This window comes from Emydura macquarii, unplaced genomic scaffold (assembly GCF_026122565.2).
Source record: "Emydura macquarii macquarii isolate MOO-44397 ecotype Brisbane River unplaced genomic scaffold, CSIRO-AGI_Emac_v2 contig_705, whole genome shotgun sequence".
Lineage (NCBI taxonomy): Eukaryota > Metazoa > Chordata > Testudines > Chelidae > Emydura > Emydura macquarii.
Genome location: NW_027130842.1, coordinates 7483999 through 7504807, shown reverse-complemented (window position 1 = coordinate 7504807; position 20809 = coordinate 7483999). Strand labels below are relative to the sequence as shown.

The window sequence follows — 20809 nt, the reverse complement described above, 5'->3', positions numbered from 1 at the left end:
TTTATATTTAAAAAGAAAGTATATGCACAAAACCTTCCTTTTATAATAGCAATCACAGTTTCATGCACAGGTCCTTGCCTGGGAATTAAATGCCTGACTGGGGTAAATGGCTCAAGGGCAATTTGGGCCATTAATTTCTCCCAAATGATCATTAATCCCCAGGAAAGGCCAAGTAACTCGGCTGTTAATGCTGGAACCCTGCAGCTGTTGATTAAATTATAAACATACAAATGTCTTTTAGTCTCCCTCTTTCAGTGATTTATTTGGTGAGTGAAGCTCATTGAAGTCCAAGTTTCAAGGCACTTGCTTCAACTACTCATAGAGCAGGTCAGTCAGTCTCTGCAAGCTCCCTTCCAAACTCAAATTTCAAAATGTGCTATTCTGGCTATTGGCTTTTGCCACTTACGCTTTCTGTGCAGCAGTTCAGCGATATGGTTCAGTGGAATCTAAAATTAAATGAATCAGTCATTTGTCCCCTTAATTTATCATTTCAACAGCTGTGCCAAAATTCAAGTCTTGACTGAATTTTCTGGCCTTTGGAGAATTAATACGGATATTTAACGTTACTGGAATAGAACACAGTATAGTTTGCTTTAATCACTAACAAAGTAAGAGCTATTAAAATCTCTGTAAAGGCATTTACAACTAATTAACTTGAATATGGGATTAACTTTACTCCCTGCAACCACCACGGTAATATTATCATCTTGAAAAATGATATTTTAAAGATTTTAATGGAGACCACTGTACAACAGTGGATTGGATATTCTAAAAGATATGCTTCAGGATTTATTTTGGGGAATTTCTAAGGCCTGTATTGTATAGGAGGTCAGGCTAGATGACCACAATGGTCCCTCTGGCCTTGGAATCTATGAATCTGTCAGCATTTGAAAAGATGGTTGTTCACCTTGCACTGGTATGCTACTAGGTTCAAAATAAAAAAAATTACCACTCCTTTTGCTTAATCTATTCATTTGTAAATACTTTTTCCTAAATCATCAGCTGCAAAGATCTTCCAGGACACACACACACAAAAATACATATCCAGAATGTGAATCCTATAAAAGTACAAACTTCAGTTAAAAATATAGATTCTCCTCACACCAGATGTAACTCTACAGAAAACTTCTGATTTGCAACAGAGAGGAGAATCAGACCCACTTTCAGCAAACCTTAACAGCATGTGAAGATGTAACTTGCCAGTTCATACACCACTGAAAAAAGTTACCTAAGAAGTTAAACCTACATGGTTAGCAAGTGCCCAGAGCTCTTATATCTGAGCCCAAAAGTCTTTTAAAGAGAATTGAATTCTCTCTTTTATAATACAGCAATATTTCAGAATAGCCATGAAAGTGAGACTTTGTCCCACTCTTACTTTGATGCTTCTATTACTAACCTGATGCTGGCTGATTTTGCCTTCAGGTCATTCCAGCGCTGGTTCATGTCATCAAGTCGGTGCTGGAGCAGTGCAGCTTCCTCAGAATTTCCCAAGGCTTTTACCATTTTCTGTCTGTTTCCATCAATGCTCTTAAAGATGTCATTGTGGGCATCAATCTCGGCCTGGATGTCCTGGAAAAACAAAGATGAAAAACTCCGGCAAGTTAGTTCTGTAACTAGAGCAAAAGGATATATTCGTTGTGAGATTTTTTTTCCTTCACCTCTGATGAAATTTGCTAGTTATCTAGATTGCAACATTGGAGCTATTTTGCAACATTTTCTACTAAATAGAAAATTCCCCACTATCTGGATGTTTACAGGGGGAAAGCCACATTTGTATGAAAATTTATACTTCTGACATTTCAAAGAGTTGCCAAAGGAGGAAGTACCTCAAGCCCAGGCTGTCTAGAGGACTGAACACAGAGTTCTGTTTCCAGTACTGATTGGCCTTAATAACACTTTGAAATTGTATAGCACTTTACCACCATTAATCCTCAAAACAAGTAGGTAACTATCATTATCCCTATTTTACAACTGGGGAAATGTAAGTTATAGATATTAAGTGAATTATTCAAGCCACACAGCAAGCCAATATGGGAACTAAATCTCCTGAATCCTACTCTTATGCCTAACGCACCTAGACCAGCCCCTTCCCCCGGTAAATGACTTCCTTTCTGGCTGGCACTTTTAAGAGAGCCGAAGGGCACAAAGAGCTCAACTCCTATTGACATTATTAAATAATAATAATATAAATTAGGTTCCTCACTGTCCTTTATGCCTTTGAAAATCTCCCCCTCTGTAAAACAAGGATTATGACACATGTCTATCTGTGGCTGCAGAAATGGAGTTCCCTACATCTTCAGATGTCATTTAAGAGGACTATCGCTACTCTCTCTTTCTGCACTGAACAGCATTTACAAATGCTCTCCCAAGGCTTCACATGCAGAAACTATGTGATCTCAAGCTTCATCACACTCACTTGCCCCTTAGCTCTTTAAAATAAAATACAGCAGGAATTTCATGTACGTATCCAATGAGATCTACTCACCATAGAGTGCTTTAGGCTATATATTCTAGTTAGAAACATTCACAATGTATTTCCACAAACTGGACCTAATTTTACTGCCACTATTACAGCAATCACTAAAATCTTTTTCCAGTTCAACTACCGTACTCTAACTTTTGTGATTTATGATACAGTATACATGAGAGGGCAGGATATATTATCATTTTATACTCTGCACGAGATACTACCACTGGGGAAAAAAATTAAGGTAAAATGAGAATGAAAGTTCCTCATTTCCCAACCCTCCAAATGAAATGGCGTTTATTCACTGATCTCACATCTGCCCCAAAAGACATTATTGTAGTTGTCTCCATCAAAACAAGCATTTCACAATCTTCATTAAAAAAAAATGAAACAGCACTGACTGACATTGAGAGAAGCTCCAGTGTGATGGGCCACTGTTTTCTAACATCTGTGTATGAATGTATAAATAGACAAATGTAAATGAATGAAAGCCCTGGGATCTCAATGAGATTAATCAGTAAAGATCATTACAGAAACCTGGTGTGGGTACAAACAAAAACTTTCTTTTTCAGGGGAAACAAGTTCAACCAGTGTGGAAACCCTTAAAGGTTTTATTCTTCCAAACTCTCTTCAACACAGTCCATCCCTCCCCAATGGGCTTTTACTCATGCCCCCAAGTGGGTGTGCTGCATATAAAAATAGCTGCTATGCACACAACAGACATTTGGGAATGAATTGCATGTTGCTGTTCACTTGGGATGGCTGTGACATGTATAACTATACTCCTTGAAAAAAATCAGATGAACAGCTAAAAAATGAAATCTCTGGGAGGGGGATTCTATACTTGACAGAAATCATGGATTACAAAAATATGCATATGTTTATTCCTTAATAGGGTTACGCAAGTAAATTATTTCCAGCGCCAGCAAACATGGCACTGGAATTCTATGTCTGGCACTGCCACTGACCTGCTGTGTGTCTTTGGGCAACTCACTTCACTATTCTGTGCCTCAGTTTCACCACTGTAAAATAGGGACAATTGTACTTGAAGAGCTAAGTGGTTTTATATTTCTAGTCATTCTGAGAATAGACCCTATGAAAGGTATTTTTGGAATGAACTTGCACTGCGGTACTAAAACCTGAATTAGGCAGCAGCAGCGTCAAATTCCAACAACCTTCATATATCCACATGATAGTATCTGTGGTTCTATGTATCTGTGATAGGCATCTGACAAAGTGGATTGCAGCCCATGAAAGCTTATTCCTGCAGAAATTAAATTTGTTAGTCTTTAAAGTGCTATAGGACTCTCATTGTTTTTGCTGTATACAAACTAACACGGCTACCCCGCTGGAACTTATCTGTGGTTCTGATCCTTTAATTTCATACATACAGGCAGATCCTTGTGAATGTGTAGAGACCACTTAAAATCAACTGGACTCTGCACAGTTGGGATCTGAGCTTGTAAGAATGGGAGACTGGGCAAGATGTTCACAGATTGAGCTATCTACTGTTTACAGATACTATGTCAGCCACACTCTATTATGTATTTCACAGGGTTAGACATACCTCTATTTCCAATCTCACCTCTCCCTCACCAAAGTTGTAAATCAAGGGTTGCCAAAATGATTTTGAACTTTATGATAATATTCACTTCGGGCTATTTAGAATCTCTGCAAAATTTCAGCCCTGATTTCATTTAAAAGGGACACTGGTTAGTATATCTGCTGAGAAGGTCAAAAATAATGTTTCTTTCAAAATGGTTTTGATTCTTGCATTTGAAAAAAATGATGTTATGTTGAACAAGGCACTATGAATTTGTTGTGTGCATTCTTGTTGACACGATTCATCTATGAAGCCCATGTGCTGACAGCACAGTTCACTGAATCAGCTTTGTTAATTAACTTGTCTTCCTTTTGCTGACCTTCTCTGCTTAGACAGAAACAAATACTACCAGTTGCTACATAAATAAATACAAAGTGGTATATGAGATTCCACAAGAGCAGAGCCATGCCTCAACAGAGTTTATTAGGACAATCAAATCAGGGGTCCACTACTACAGACATAAACAAGCCCCTGGCAAAGATGGTGGGTCTGGATGGACAGATGGACATAAGAAGAGCCATTTATCTACACAGCAAACATAAAAGAGATTCACATTTTCAATCTATTTTTCACTATTTAAAGATTGACAAGGATGAAAGCCTCCAACCTTTCCCTGTACCACCTACAAACCCCCGCCCTTATAGTTTCCTCTCCATCACACTCAGTGACCTTTGATTCATTGCAATACCCCATCATTTGCCTCCGCATGGCCCCACATCATGCATACACTCCTCTTGACTCCCTGAGAGCAACTCATTTCAATACTGAGCAGCCCTGCTTCATGTCATTGTGTTCCCAATTTATGTTTGTCTTGGTCCATTGCCCCTCTTTCTATGCCTTCTCCCCAGACTCATACCCATTCACATTCTTCACCCTCCCTCTCATGTCCTGCAATTCTTAGCCCTTTCATTCATGACCACTATCTCTGGCTCAGCTCAGCAACTGCAGCACCTCAGCCTGGGGTGAAGAGCAGGTCAATTTCAATTTTTCAAAATTTTAAAATAATTTTAAATATGTCTCAGTAACATACAGCAACAGCTCTGGCATGGCCTGGGCCACATTAACAGATAACAGGAGCAAGGGGAAAAGACAAGGGAGAAAAAGAAATAAAATACTGCATCCTACCACATGAAGAGACATGCACCACCATACAAGAGCATCTATGCATTTAGGTGGGAAGAGCTCTGTGTAGAGCAAAAGTTTGTCTCTTTCACCAACAGAAACTGGTCCAGTTAAAGATGCTATTTCACCCACCTTGTCTAAGTAGAATATTGTGAGAACTGGCAATACTGAAAAAAGAGCCCAAAACCCAACTGACTTCAGTGGGAGTTGCTACTGAAATAGCACCAAAAATGCAGTCTCATAAAATTAAAGATCACTTTGAAAAGTATGGGTTCAATTGACTTCTCCAAGGCCACAAAGAAAGTCTATGGCAGAGCTGGGAACAAAACCTAAAATCTCATTACTCCTCCCATTCTTGCACTTCAAACTACAAGACCAGCTGAGTGGTTAGCTATTGTTTGGTTCCTTAGTGACAGCAAAGTGGATATTTTAAACTGTTATTTCGATAGCAGTGACCATTACCCACCAGATTATAGCAATTTATTACAGAATGAAACTCTGGGCCTAAATTCCCCAACAGTGTCCCTGTAGCAGCCATGTTTCAAATGGCTTTTTCAGAATGGAAACACCATAAAACACTCAATCCATACTGCAGCAGCATGGACTGTGCCATTATAATTACTTCCACTCATGTTTTTGTTTATATTTTGCTTGTTTATTTATATGGTATGTGTTTCCACAAGGTTACTACATGCAGAGCCACAATATTTTCCTCTGAAAAAGGTCTAGAGCACACACTCTCTGCTAACAGTAAAATATGACGGGTTAGAGAAAACTCGATATTCCCAATCTGGGGTTTAAGCACAACTTTTATGTAAAAGGTAAAATCTCACTCTTTTCCATTCTTAAGAAACTGGGACCCCAGAATATTGCAGATATTTTGGTTATAAGTACTAATGCACAGAAGTTATTTTATTAGCCACTGTGGATAAAAGATGTGTGTGTTCTATTAATATTACAGATTTTACTGTCAGGCTTCCTAAATAGCTTGTTAGAGATACACAAAACCATATTAAATAGTGATATGGTTTAATAGTTGAAATCCATTATGGAAAAGTCCTATAGAATTTAATACAAAATTATAATCTTTCTAAAAGTTTCTTTGTAACAACTGCATAGAATTTAATAAAATTTTATTCTGCTGTAAAATTCTATTGGTTTTTAGAGAATTTCTACAGAACGCCATTAAATTTCTATAAAAAACTACTGGTTTCATTCCCAGCAAACTCAATAAGACTTTCCCATAAAGCAGAAACTGAAATAAGGTTTTAAGAGTGAAAATCCCCAGAGGACAATACCCCAGGCTATTTTGCCATTGTGACTTTATTTGTCATTCTCTCCATCTGCCAGTCTACTCCTGACTTCAGAGGGCTATGACTGCTCCACAAGAAAACTCAAATGCCATGGAAAGCTCTTTCAATTGGAAGAGATGGAATAACTTATGAGTCAACTGCAACTAAATGGAACAGCATCGTGCCAGACAGACATCAGCCAGGGCATCTCTATTTGGTCACTACTAATGAGGGCCCACAAGGGTTAGCCAGGCAGAGGGTTAGCCAGGCAGGATTCCTTAGGTCAGACTACCTGCTCTGTTTTAAATTAGGTACATTATAACATTTACCTACTACTATAAAATGCCTACAAGGATGCTTCTGCGTCAGATTCCCTGCTCACTAGCCTCCATTGCAGCAAGGGCTTCACACTTATGGGGAAGCAGTCATGTTAATTCTGTGCTTTTCTCCCCCCAAAGGGGGGTGGGGGAGGAAGCCACTGCAAAAATTAAGAAACAGAGGAGGATAACTTCAAGAGAAAGAAATGACTGATTTCCTGATGGGGACTTTCTTCTGGCCTCAGAAGAGATTTCTGACTTTTGAAGGATTCCTCCCATACAACAAAAGCCTGCAGCTGTTCGCTTTTAGGCGATCATTTCAGAAGAAATTCACATAGAGAAGAGCAGCACACATGCACATGCAAACCCTTGGATAGAACTGCTATTATCATAAATCTAGTACTGGAAGAACTGCTTATCAAGAAAGACATTAAACCTTCTAAAATATCTCACAGACTGCACAGCCAATCATTATATCTATTGTGATTACTGCGTAAGTAGGTCAAAGCAGTATACAAAAGCAATTGGCTCGAGTATGACAGTAAACTTAATTACTGCTTACGCTCTCAGATACTTTCTAAAAGAGTTTCAAGAGAAAAACCCTCTGGATAACATTCTTCATGTCCTTATTTTCAATTTTCATATTATCAAAAGTCTTGCACTGTAGATTTGGGTTTGCAAGAAGCTGACAACTCTCACTCAAACCTGTAGATAAAAGCTTAACGGGGGACATGCCATGTGGGTAAGGAGTCTTTTAATAACAGGAACAACGATTTATTTTCTAAGCTTGAGATTTCAAAGAGCGTTGACGTGTTAATTTACTTAGGATTGGACAACTTTTGCAGCCCAATCATGTGATGGTGACTGAACATCTGAAGGGCAGCACAAATCAAGTTCTACTAATTCAAGTAGTTACAGCATTGGGACTGAATAAAGCCAAAGCAGAACAAGTCACTTCAGTGTAATGTGACTCTGCTTTTGCATATGGGTTGCTCAAGCTCTGGGAATACCATCTGGCATCCGCATTATCACCACATTAATAGCACTTGTAATTCTCTCCTTACAACATGTATTCATGCTTCCAGAAAGTTCAGAGGAACTGCAAAGCAGGACCTCTCATGATGCTAGTATTCCTGGCAGCAACACATTGTGCCAAAGGACGAACATGATGTGTGCATGTGTTTATGGGTGTTGTGGGGGAAAAGGCACATGAGGAAAAGTTGTTCTGAAAACACACATTCTAATTTCCGATCACAGTTCAAGAAGTAAATGTTACAAATTTACCTAGTTATTCTCCTATGCCACAGTAGGAAACGCAACACAAAAGATAAAAGGATACAGCAACCTTTAAGTGTAGAAACACTGAAATTTGTAAATTCTACCTTTTGTCTAAAACAGCTACAACCAATTCTTTTGACAGGAATAAGACACTGGATATCTTTCACTGGAATATTCAACAACACAAGGGAGAGTGTGAAATGTGCAGACACCAGGGCTGTGTGTGGTACAAAAGAAAGACACTAGTGCTGGAACCACAGCTATTCTCTAAACAGGTCATTAAATGGCCCAAAGGCTGAGGCACCAAGAAGAATGAAGCTTACTAACATCTGGTGTCTGACCTAAGCTTATAAGACTAACAGCAGCAATTACAGCACAAATGTCCAGATATTGCCTACAATTACTGATTCTCAGAGGGGGTTAAGCGAAGCAAATGATTCATGTTACACATACCATATACCTATTAAGAAAAAGGCTTTGTACAGACACAAACTAACAGACCCTTTGTTGTCATAAACTTTGTCACCTGCTGTTAACCAGCTGCCACTGGAAGATTCTTTTCATTCATAATGGTGGAACTGCTATAGAGTCCCTGTATCACTGTCTCTGCAAACTAGCTGTTCAATCACAGATGAAAATACAGCAGAAAAGCTTACATCAATCAAACTTTTCAAAGCAGTGGTGTGTCTAATTTGGAAATAAAATGAAATCATTAAACAAACCATCCCTCCACCAAGAAGAAAAAAAAAACCCTTCACTGTATTCAACAAATAGCCTGAGTTCGGTTTCCTGCAGGGACTAAATTGTAATGTCCCTTTTACAGTTGTTTTGGTGACAAGTGTTTATTTGTAACAAAAATTGTATAAAGGACATGAATAGTTTTTAGGATTTTAGGACTTTGTGTGGCTTTCTGCCTTTCCTACTGAATCTTGCAATAATCTACAATTATTTTTAAAGCTTAACACTTGGGAAAAATAATTTATTTATTTGCCCTCCCAGCTGTGGCTCTGTATAACACCAGGAGCTTTACTGCATATTTTCCATAGGAAAAAAAAGACTGAGTGAAAACATACTAAGTGGAGCCAAGCTAAAGATTCTGTTACAGGAAAACACACTCCTGGTCACAAAAATGCTGACACTTAGATGAAAGTGATATGTTCCAGATGAGTCCCATACATTCTGATCAGTATAACAGCTAAACAACCAAGCATCCTGTCTCTCAGCATTACTGTTATCAGGATTTCTGATAAGGGAGAGACTTCCTAGATTGGAACGAGGAGAAGATGAAGGTATGAGGAGAGGTGTGTTTCTATTTGATGAAGTCATTCTGCTATTAAACTCACTCTGAGATCTTTTAGTTTCACAAAACTCATTTTTAGTTAAATTAACAGCATGTTATAGAGCACTCTCTCCTGATGACAAATTACATGAGATCACAAGCACCATGAAAAGCACCCTTGTACTTATGGATGAGCAACGCTGAATACTTCTGTGACTTATTTTAAGAAAGAAAAAAAAGCTGATTGGTAGAGTAAATGCTACAACAATACTCCTGCAGGCTATGAAGGAAGAAAGAGAGAAGTAGTATTACTTTTAAATATTTCAGAGTTGCCATCTAAGGACCTAGACAAACAGAGAATGAAGTTGAGAAAATTAGAATGACTTGCCCTTTTGTTTGTTTGTGTTTGTTTGAAAAAATAATAAATACTTGAAACTTGCCCCCTCATACCTTGTCAAATTTTGTCAGCAACTCCCGTAAGCTGAAGTTCAGGCCAATCATGGTTAAGTGTCCCTTCGAGCCTACATCTTTCTGATAAAGATCCTCCAGTCAAGTCTATAGCCTCCAAAAAAGGGTTTTTTTCCCCCAACTATACCTCCTTTAAACTCTTTGGAAAATTCTAAGCACGTACCTCCCTTGCACTGTACTCCTTCGATGGCAGTTTACATTGTAACAACATTTTAGTGTGCTCACTGTACCCACTTGTTCTTTTGGGCTGGGCAGTTCAGAGTGAATGGACTCGACGCTATTTGTTCTGTTAACCAGGTTCCATTAGGCTGGCATGTTCTCCTTGTCTCTTTAGATGACCCAGGATTCCCTTTCGTTCACCACTCTAATGACCTGCAAGTCCCAACTGTTTTCTGCTGGGCCCCAGGCTCAACGTTTGGTCTCAATTACACACAGCAAAAGAAGCTATATCCTCGTGGCGTGAAGAAAGAAAAAAGCAAACTATTCCAAGCTTGCTCCATTCAGGAGATTTTTTCCAAAAAGACATTTTTGGGTAGAGAAACCAAAAGCGATCTTCTTTACAGGAATTAAAATAGGGTGAAGTAAATTTCAGTCTGAAGAAAAAAGAAATATCACCAAAATGCTGGACAGGAGGCCACCCCTTCTCTCTCTCTCTTTCAACCACCAGCAGACGTGTTGCTATGGTAATGACCAAGCTAGTTTCAGTTCATTTCCCTCTGTTGGTCTAGTCTAGGGGATGCTGTAATGCAACAGAACTAAGGCCCAGTTTTAAAAAAAAAAAAAAAAAGGTTGCTCTCTCTATTTAAGCAAAACTTCCAATAAAGGATCATACTGTAATCTCTGCAACCTTCACTGGGGATCTCATCCTTCGATTCCCTGACTGCTCTGACAGCAGTGTGGTAATCTATTCCCCAGCATTTGTTTATTGTTTTAATCCGCATCCTCCCTTCCACCACCACCCCTCATGCTGCTCAGCAGCTAAACTCACTCCCACTTCCTGGAGGCCTCCCCTTGCTGCAAAACATTAGTAACTCTAAGAAGTGAAACTCCTGGACAACCAGCCCCCACTCCTCATCACACTTCCCTCTGCTCAAGGGGAAACTGGGATATTTCATAATTAAATAGATTATTTTACCTGTAAAAGTAACTATAATATTGCAACAAAAGCCTGCACACACGTCTTATTACGTCAGACTCAGCATATGCAGATTTTTTTCAGATGAGGTCTTTGCTCTCATTTCAACAAGGAACCTGACACCTGGAGTTTGGATACTAGGAAAAGTCAATTTGAAATAATTTCCACTTGGAACAGTGCGAGTGTGATGGCCTCTCGTAGTTATTATCAATGCTTTCTGTATATCACTTATTATTCAATTGGCAAGTGCTTCAATATGCTTTCCAGCAAGTGAAAAATATAATAATAGTTTTAAAAAAACAAACCTAACATGCACAAAAATCTGTGCTATGGCTATCACTCATGTCATCCTTCTGAGACCCATGTGACGGTTTCACTTTTTTCTTATTCATTGTGTTACTATTTAGAGTGTCAAGAAAATTATTATATGACAAAACTGTCTAAGAGACAGATTTTTCACTGTCAATGGTATATTCTCTGGAGTATGGGTGATGCTTTTAAGATGAACCTTTTTGTACAATACTTTAACAATGAGCAGGATTTTACTGAAATTATTTGTTGTTACTTTGTTTATACATGTATGTGTGTATATATAAGCTATGTTACACACATGAACCACACCCAAACCCAAATAAACCAGACAAATATTCTGCAGAAATAAAATCATATTTATAACAAAATATTAAATGATAAAATTAGAATAATTTAGCTAACCAAAGTCATAGATAGTAAATCAGGAATTGTTTATATTCACTCAATTTTTTTTTATGGAACGCAGTAGATATTAATACCTTACCAGTTAATAGTGAGTTCAACCACATCTGCATTTTCCGGACGCTTCTCCCCTTTTGTAGTCTGTATTTCCATCAAATTACTTTTTTTTTTCTTAAATAAACTTTATAAAACTCTAAACCCGGGGTTCTCAAACTGGGAGCCGTGACCCCTCAGAGAGTCTGGAGGTTATTATGGGGGGGGGGGGTTCATGAACTGTCAGCTCCCATGTATGCCAGTAAGAGTCGCATGGCGTGGAGTAGGGGTCATCACTTTTTGGAGGGGTCGTCACAGCCTGAAAGATTGGCAAAGGGGGTCCCAGCAAAAAAAGTTTGAGAACCCCTTTCCTAAATAGTTAAAGAAACATGCCCTAAATTGAATCCTGATCCCTGAAAATCTTTTACATTTTATGTCCAAATCAAAGGCTGCCAGATGGCTTGTGGGATTGGTAGTTCACACAGAGCTTTCACCTTAGGTGGCTGATTTCAAATTTGCATAAGGAGAGTTACTAAATAGTTTGTTATTCTCCAACAGACCTGCTGTTGGTCTCTGTGCAGATCTAATGAGCAGGTATCCACAACACAAGACAAATACATTGGCACTTACTGGTCCCATTGGCATTTGCAGCAGATACATTAAGGAACAAATGGATATGGAGACAGAACTGCTTACTCAAGGTTCACTCACACTGACATGACAATTTGAGGCTATATGCAAGGCTGCTGCAGTGTTGTTGTGCTCTAATGATAGAGGAACGCAGTCACCAAAGCTGTCAATCCGTCACCTTTTACCAGCACTGAAATGGACTTCTAGAAAATAAATTTTAAAGAAAATGAGAGTTTATTCCCAAGGGTGACCTTCAGGCACTGGATTTCTCCAGGATTATTTGACTTGTGATACCTGTGCACAAACTGTCCTCACTATCAAGAGGACAAGGACAGCAATGTATTTAAACATACAGAATCCTGGGGCAAATCCTCATTTGGCATAGCTCCATTGAATTCAAGGGAGTCATACAATGTACAACTGCTGAAGACCAGCTCCCTATGAGCAGTTCAGAAAGTAGCAACCTGCTAAGATCTAAAATATAGATTAGTCTGACTGAGAACAGTTAATACATCTAAAACCAAATTTCTTCTTTTTCAAATTAACCACTTACTGACAAATCTGAAAATAAATATAGAGCTTTAAGACTGTATCTGCCTTGCAGGGGGATTCCACTAAATTCCTATTTAAACAAAACCCCACTTCTTTCCTGCAGGGGACAGAAATTTTAGGTCCTGATTCTTTATTGACGCAAAAGGTCCCTTTCCCATTGCCCAGGCATTGTAAAGGGGCTTTAAAGTTGGCATAAATTACATTTATATCCACTTTAGAGGTGTCTTTACACTAAGGGGGCTTTAATGTAAATGAGAATCAGGCCCATGACCTCACACTGTGAACAAAGTGTATACATCAATTTCCATTTGACAGGAATACTCTGATGTAGCATAGTTGGAGATAGTAATGGGCAGCTCCCAGTTATATACTTTATCATTCTAAAATCATACATCCAAAACAAGAGCAATTGTATATCTTGCATGAGATGTAGAAAGGTAAGTAGCGAGAGGTGGAAATGTATTGAACTGTTCTGTAGAATTCTGCGAAAAATGTTCCAGTACACAATTTACTATAGGACTAACATATATGTAAATTGCCTGTTCAATCTGAGCTGTAAAAATAGCGACAAAATTGCTCTTGGCCCTCCTTCGTATGAAATGAAAATAGATTAATATTCACAAACCTCACCATTTGTGAAAGAAAAAAATCCCCAGTCATTTAACTGGTTTCTACCTTGCCAAATAGTTACTATAGCCTTTGCGAGGAAAATAATTCTGTAAACACTGAATGGCAGTGTGGGAGGTACATGGATGCCACATATACCATAAAAAGCATGCTATTTATTACATATTACTGTTTAAATATTCATGATCAGCATTATCATATTTTTATATAAAAGAAATAATACATCTATTGCTGGAAACAAAAATGGAATTTTATAATGAACACTACAGATCACACAGAAGTTTTAATAATTGAATACCAGAGTTCTAAGAAGCTGACATTCTGCCAGTTTAAACCTTAATGCAAATACCTCTGTGTTAATATTCTAGGGATGAAACCAGCTTACCACTAACAGTATTGTAACAGAATTTAATTCCATGTACTCTCTTTCACAAACAAAATTCACAATGGGATTTCCGAGAGTTTTGGGGAATGTTCTAACACATTTACCACATTGCCCCTGAAGATTATCATCACATACATTCAAATTGTTTTATGTAATCATATTATTCTTTCTTGGTGCATTTTAAATAATATTGCACACATGATAAACAGTAATGCAGCATTTTTAATATGGATTTCAGTGGAATTACTAATAGCTTACACTGGTGTATATTAAAAGACAATCACTTCCAAAGCATTTATTTATTGGTCTAAATAAAGAGTCTGCAAATAGTTATTACAATACATATCCATAATCATATGCAGAGTCTCATTGATTCCATGTGAGATATAATTATATACAAGATAGCAACTTTTTGCAGGATTTAGCCCAAAATTGTACGTTCAGGTAAACAAAAATAAAAAGAGAGAAAAAGAACACCGCTTCTACCGTAAGTTTACATTTGGCAAGATCTAACAAGGATAACAATACAATGGAATGTCTGAATTTTTAGTGCTCTAAAAAGTGTAAGCATTAAAAAGCAATTTTATCAAACATAAAGCATGGGGAAGCCACAAGTAACTGAAAGCTGGACAACTGCAGAAAGTGCAAGTGAATCAGTGGAAGTAATATAATTGAAATTACTTAAGAAAAAAGCATATTCCACTGCCACAAGAAGGAAAAATGCCTAATTGACTTTGACATGATCATACAACACTAAGGTTGATTCAAAGTACAATTGCTGCCTTAAGTTTACTAGAATATCTTTCAGATAAGACTGTGCACTGAACTTCTCTTTCCACACAATAACGAAGTAAGTTCTGGGACACAGCCAGACACTCGAAACAGTTTGCTTAGTATTCGAGATTGTGTGCATAAACAACGAACAGTGTCAAAAACACTAATAAACCACCTGACTTCAAAACTTAACAATAAACGTCTTTCAAGAGAAACCCGACTACTTTTTTCCCCCAACAAAAGCTAAAGTCCAAGAATTCAATAAGCAGATGGTTCCTACCTATATGATTCACAACAATGAGCAACAACAACAACAAAAAGATAAAGCTGACAGTGTTTCTCAGGAGATACAGATGTAAAGCATTTGGAGGTCAATAAGTGACTATAGCAAATCAGTACATCCTGGTTTTGCTCAGAATACATGGCTTTGGGCAGGGGTGGGAAGATTCACTTGTCCAAAAGCCATTCTGGTATTCTCCCCACTTGTGAACAATTTGTGATGACAATTTGATCCAAATTGAAAGGGAGCCAAATCCATACCCTCGTCTAACTCCTCTGCTACATCAGAGTTTACGATATGAAATTATATAGTTCTAAGAAGGCCCTATTATGTGGCATTAAATTCATTATGTAACAAGTAGAATACCTCAGTTCCATTAAGAAGTCTCTACTAGTACGAAACAGGTCTACCAGCTAACCTCAGCTAGAAGCCAAGTTAGCTGCCAAATTTAAAGTGATATACAGCTCAAAAGTCATTGAGATGTGTTGCTCACATCCATTCCATGTTAGGTGTGTGTACACCACATGTACCGGTTCCCCCCATTGGTATCCGTAGGGCTGCATCTAGTGCACTCTGCAGTGGCATGCATATGCATCAATATAAGGGGTGCCGCTGGCCCCTCTTTCCTCTCAGTTCCTTCTTGCCAGAACTCCAATAGAGGGGAAGGAGGGTGGGTCATGGAACAGATATGGGCAACACATCTTGAAGAACAACAGTTACAAAAGATTAATAACTGTCTTTTCCTCTTCGAGTGCTTGCTCACATCCATTCTATGTTAGGTGACTCACAAGCAATAACTCTGGAGATGGGCCAGGAATTCATGGATGTGCCGATTGTAATGCCGCTCTGCCAAAACCAGCATCGTCCTGGGCCTGTTGAGTGATGGCATAGTGGGTCATGAAGGTGTGAGCAGAAGACCATGTTGCAGTTCTGCAAATGACCTGTACTGGAATTTGAGCTAAGAAAGCTGCTGACAATGCCTGTGCTTTCAATTGAATGAGCTGTCCTAGTGGCAAGGGGCGTGACCTTTGTCTGCTCATAACAGGCCCGGATGCAGGTGGTGATCTGGGAGGAAATCCTCTGGGATGAAATTGGTAGATCTTTCATCTTCCCGTTGACCATGATGAAAAGCTGCATGGATTTTCAGAAGGGCTTAGTCCTTTCAGTGCAGAAGGCCAGTGCTCACCTGACGTCTAAAGTGTGCAGGTGTCTCTCCTCACTAGAGCTGTGGGGCTTTGGAAAGAAGACTGGCAAGGAAGATGTCCTGGCTGACATGAAACTGAGATACTACCTTTGGCAGAAATGCTGGGTGAAGATGCAGCTGGACTTTATCCTTGTAAAACTGTATAGGGCCTCTCCAAACCTTTGAGGAATCTGGCCATCATCTCATGAGAGAAGATTGATCTGCACTGGATATGAGGTTGAAAAAGCCAAGACGGCTGCCAGATGTATCCTGATTGACAATAATGCCAGGCCTTGATATTTCAAGTGGAGTAGATACTCCAGAATGGAGCGTAATGGCATCTAGGTAAGGGAAAGTTTCCGTTCAGCCACCCACCAGGAGAAGCGTTGCCACTTCGTGAGGTAAGTAGTCCTAGTGGAGGGTTTTCTGCTTTCTAGTAGGATTTTCTGGACCTGAGTGGAGCTGTCAAGTGTAAGGAAGTTCGGTTTGGATGCAGCAGCCAACCATCGTCCTGTGAAATCAAGTCCAGATGGTACAGAAGTGTCCAAGGGATTGTCACTGCCAGGCCAGCAATGTGCTGAACAAGTGCTGACAGGGAATGCCAGCACAATCTGTATGATCCATGCTTTACCCCTCTTTATTTTTATGAGGACTTTGTGGATGAGAGGGATCGGTGGAAAGGCATACATCAGGACTCCCAACCATTCAGGAGGAAGGCATTAGGAAGCAAGCTGCTGTGACAATTCCAGTGACACTTCCAGGGACCACACGTGGTGAGAAGAAAAGGCACCTGATGAGAGGATATGCCTACGGAATTTTTGACCCCCAGGAGGTGTGAGGCTTCTAGGCGGATCACCTGTTCCACACAAAAGTCCCACAGACAGAGGGCCTCTTGGCAGAGTGCTGAGAATCTCGCACCTCCATGTTTGCTGACGTAATACATTGGTGCTGTATTGTCCGTTAACACCCATACTACCTTTCCCCAACATCTGGGGAAGGAACACCTCGCAGGCTAGTTGGATTGCCCTGAGTTGTCTGACATTTATAGGTAATGTCAGCTCCTCTGCAGACTAGAGGCCTTGAGCCCTGAGGATGCCAAGTTTGGCTCCCCACCCTATGTTCAAGGCATCTGATACCAAGGATGGTGGAGGGCTGCAAAGGGAATCACTCTTGTTACATGGGCCGAATTCATCCTCCATGTCAATGAGGTGAGTACTCAAGGAGGGATTGTAAGGATCATGTCCAGTTGTATCTTGCCATGGAGTAAACCGACGCTAGTCGCATTTGGAGGGTTCTCAGGTGCAGCCTCATGTATTGTACCATGCAGGTACAAGCTGCCATGTGACATAGCAGTCTGAGGCAAACTCTTGCTGTGGTGAGTGGGTGAGCTGTGACTTGTGTGATCAGCTCTGACATGGTTTGAAATATGGCTTGTGGTAGGAATGGTTTGGCACGGGTAGAGTCGAGGACTGCCCCGATGAACTCTATCCTTTGCACCGGTACCAATGTTCATTTCTGTTCGTTTATCAACAGGTCCAATGCTAAATAGATGGCTTGTACCACCATGATACTGTGTTGGACCTGAGCTTTCGAGCAAACTTTGATGAGCCAGTAGTCAAGGTAAGGGTAAATTTGTATTCCCCAACCTCTGAGATAGACCGTGACTACCGCCATACATTTTGAAAATATTCCTGGCGCTGTTGATAGGCCAAACAGAAGGGCCGTGAGCTGATACTGGTTTTCTCCCACCACAAACCGTAGGAACCGGCTGTGGCCATGGAAAATAGTAATATGGAAATAGGCATCCTTTAGGCCGAGGGTGGCATACCAGTCTCCAGGATGGCAATGATGGAGGCCAGGAAGACCATACGGAACCTCAGCGTCTTCAAATACTTGTTGAGGTGTCATGGGTCCAATATGGGCCGTAGCCCGCCTTTGGGATTAGAAAGTAGCAGGAGAAGAACTCTTTCCCTCTCAGCTGTAGGACAACTTCTTCTATGGTCTACACCTATTAGAGGGCTTGCACCTCCTGGATGAGAAGTTACTCGTGAGAAGTGTCCCTGAAGAGGAACAGGGATGGGAAGGAGGGATTGAAAGAAACTGAAGGGTGTACCCCACTGCAATTGTGCTTAGCACCCCTTCCAGTTCCTTTCTATCCCCTCTCTGTTCTACATGGGAGGAGATGAAAGTGGGTGGGGGACATTTTATGCTTTATACCACCCACAGCTTGTCTCATGGTGGTGTAATATGCTCTATAGGGCTGTGATTTCTAAACCACACTAACATATTGTACATTAATTGTTCCATGTAGATCCTGCTGGTGCCTATTAAAAGTTCCCAACGGGTCTGCAATCTCTAAAGATTAAGTAAGAAAATAGTACTTTCTGAGAATATATTATTTGATTATATATGCATATTCTCTCCTGGTCTTGGCACAGAACTAGGAGTTGTGAAACACCTGAGTCACATGCACAGATCCCATATCAAGAGCTACACAATGCAGTTTGTGTGCAAGTCCATCAGTACTGTGTTTAGCTGTGCTCTTTCTCTTTGCGTGGAAAGTGTGTTTACCTGTATGCATATAAGTCTACCATTCTAGTCAAAATGTTTAAAGTGAACCAAGGTGACAGTCTAGTGAAGCTGCAACAAGGTTTACTCCTAACCACGGTGACACTCCCAACACAAGGGTGCCATGTGATATCTCTGCAGCTCTCATGTGCCTTCAGAGAAGCAAGTTTCTCAGTCTGTTTTCCAGCTACCCCTCCAGTAGACTGAAAGAGATGTTTGACCAAATCTGCATGGGGCTATATCAAGCCACTCATTTGGAGGCAAGGTTTCTGCAACATGGAACCTTTTAGGACATAGGGTAAGAGGAAGAAAAAGCTATGGTTTTCATAGTTCATGTTCCCCCGTCCCCAGAATAAATTGTTACCTTAACTAAAACATGGGGTTTTTAAAATCCAAGCCTATGATGATTAGAGTTTAACGTCTCACATTTTCCTGCCTGTAACTAAAGATATTTTCTATCCTCCTAGCATATTAATTCAAAGGCAGTCTCATTTAAAAGACATGCCATATGACACAAATGAAATATATGCCTTTAAAAAACATTTGTTAATCTGCAAAAAGTGGCAAATTATTTCTATTTTATTAAGCTGCAGAGGATACCGATCTCTCAAGAATTAGAACTGACCCATGAAACGATTAACAATTTAGCAGAACATTGTTTCCTAGCAAATTCTCAGTCCCTCTAGTATGAAGGACATGAAGCATCATACTTGAATTACAGTGGTCATCCTTAATCACTGAAATGCTACCTTAAATTCTTCAACACCGGTACTGACTTTCAGCCAGCTCAATACCTATGGATTTATATTTCATTCAAATAGCATACTGCAGTTTTCTCTGAGTTTACTTTTAAAAGCAATGGCATTTATACTCAAGTACCTGACAAGGAGACAAAACCATTCCTTCTGCACAGCATCATTCATCACATTGCCACATTCCAAGAATATGTGGCCTGATACATACTATTGACTGGGTCTTCCTATATTTTACCGCTCTATTTTGTCTTATATTTTTAGTCAATTAAATGGCCATAGTATTTCAAGAAGGAGAACACTTTTCTGTGAAGATCTCATTGGCTCTAGTCACTTTTCAAGCAGGGATTATCTTCTCAATTTACCATGAACTCAAGCCTAATAAGCAGCAAAAGGGTCGCTTCTGCTCAGAACTGTAACTCCGGCTAACTATCGAACACTAGGAAGGCATTTTTTAATCTCAAAAGATTACTGTTTCAGCTTAGTCATTCTGGCACCCATAACTATTCATAAGATGGATCATTCCCATTTAAAAATGCATTCAATATGTACTGATTTATTATAAAACCATGTTTTTTTCTTTTGAAATTAGTCAAATGTCTGGGGGATTTTTTTTTTAAATAATGCAGACTATATCCTTACTAGAATAGTCAAAGAAATATTCCATCAAGAGCATACTTAATCTCTTTTATACAATCAGTGGACATCTACTGAACAGTTCTATGAAGACAAAAAAGGTCATACAGTTCAATCAGCTAAGAGATATCAGAGTTCACCATTCATAGTTCATAAGTCATTCTAATTTTCAAAGAGATTTTTAAAATAATTTGTTAAAAACGAAAGATCACGGTCATTGATTGCAGAGACTTCATTTGTGCCACTGAAATTTATAAATCAGCTAATCCAATCACTACAGTGCTCTGAAAGCTGTACAAAATCAGTATCATGGACTGGAATTTATCATAAAAAGATCATTACTTCCTCACAAGCCAGTCCAAACTGTATTATTTGATACAGCTGAGGAAGGAAAAAGATGCTGTCCGAATAGAAGATTTATTTTAAAAGGTGCATGATTACTACAGTAGTACACCTCTGTTCTAATCTAAATTCATTTTAATCTAGAGGATTAAATTTAAAGACTACTCATGTTAGCAAGGTTTAAATGTTGCAGTTCAGAAAAAGTATTGATTATTTTTAGTAACTGTGGAATGACTCTGCAAGTCAAATCTATATATATGCAATTTGCACAGCATAAGTGTTATTACTTTTTTTTAACCACAGATTTGGTTTCTACTGACAAAAGTGAAGCTGTCAGCTAAATTTAATCACTGTTTAGAAGAAAGGGGAAAA

At 39.3% G+C, this 20809-nt stretch overlaps 1 protein-coding gene across 1 annotated transcript in view; it reads right to left on the bottom strand.

Annotated features, from left to right (window-relative positions):
- Positions 1-20809, bottom strand: part of UTRN (utrophin) — a 503387-nt gene that overhangs the window by 192879 nt on the left and 289699 nt on the right. The window contains exon 53 of the mRNA XM_067542236.1: positions 1397-1569. Within this exon, the coding sequence (XP_067398337.1) occupies positions 1397-1569 (173 nt within the window). The remainder of the gene's footprint in view (positions 1-1396; positions 1570-20809) is intronic.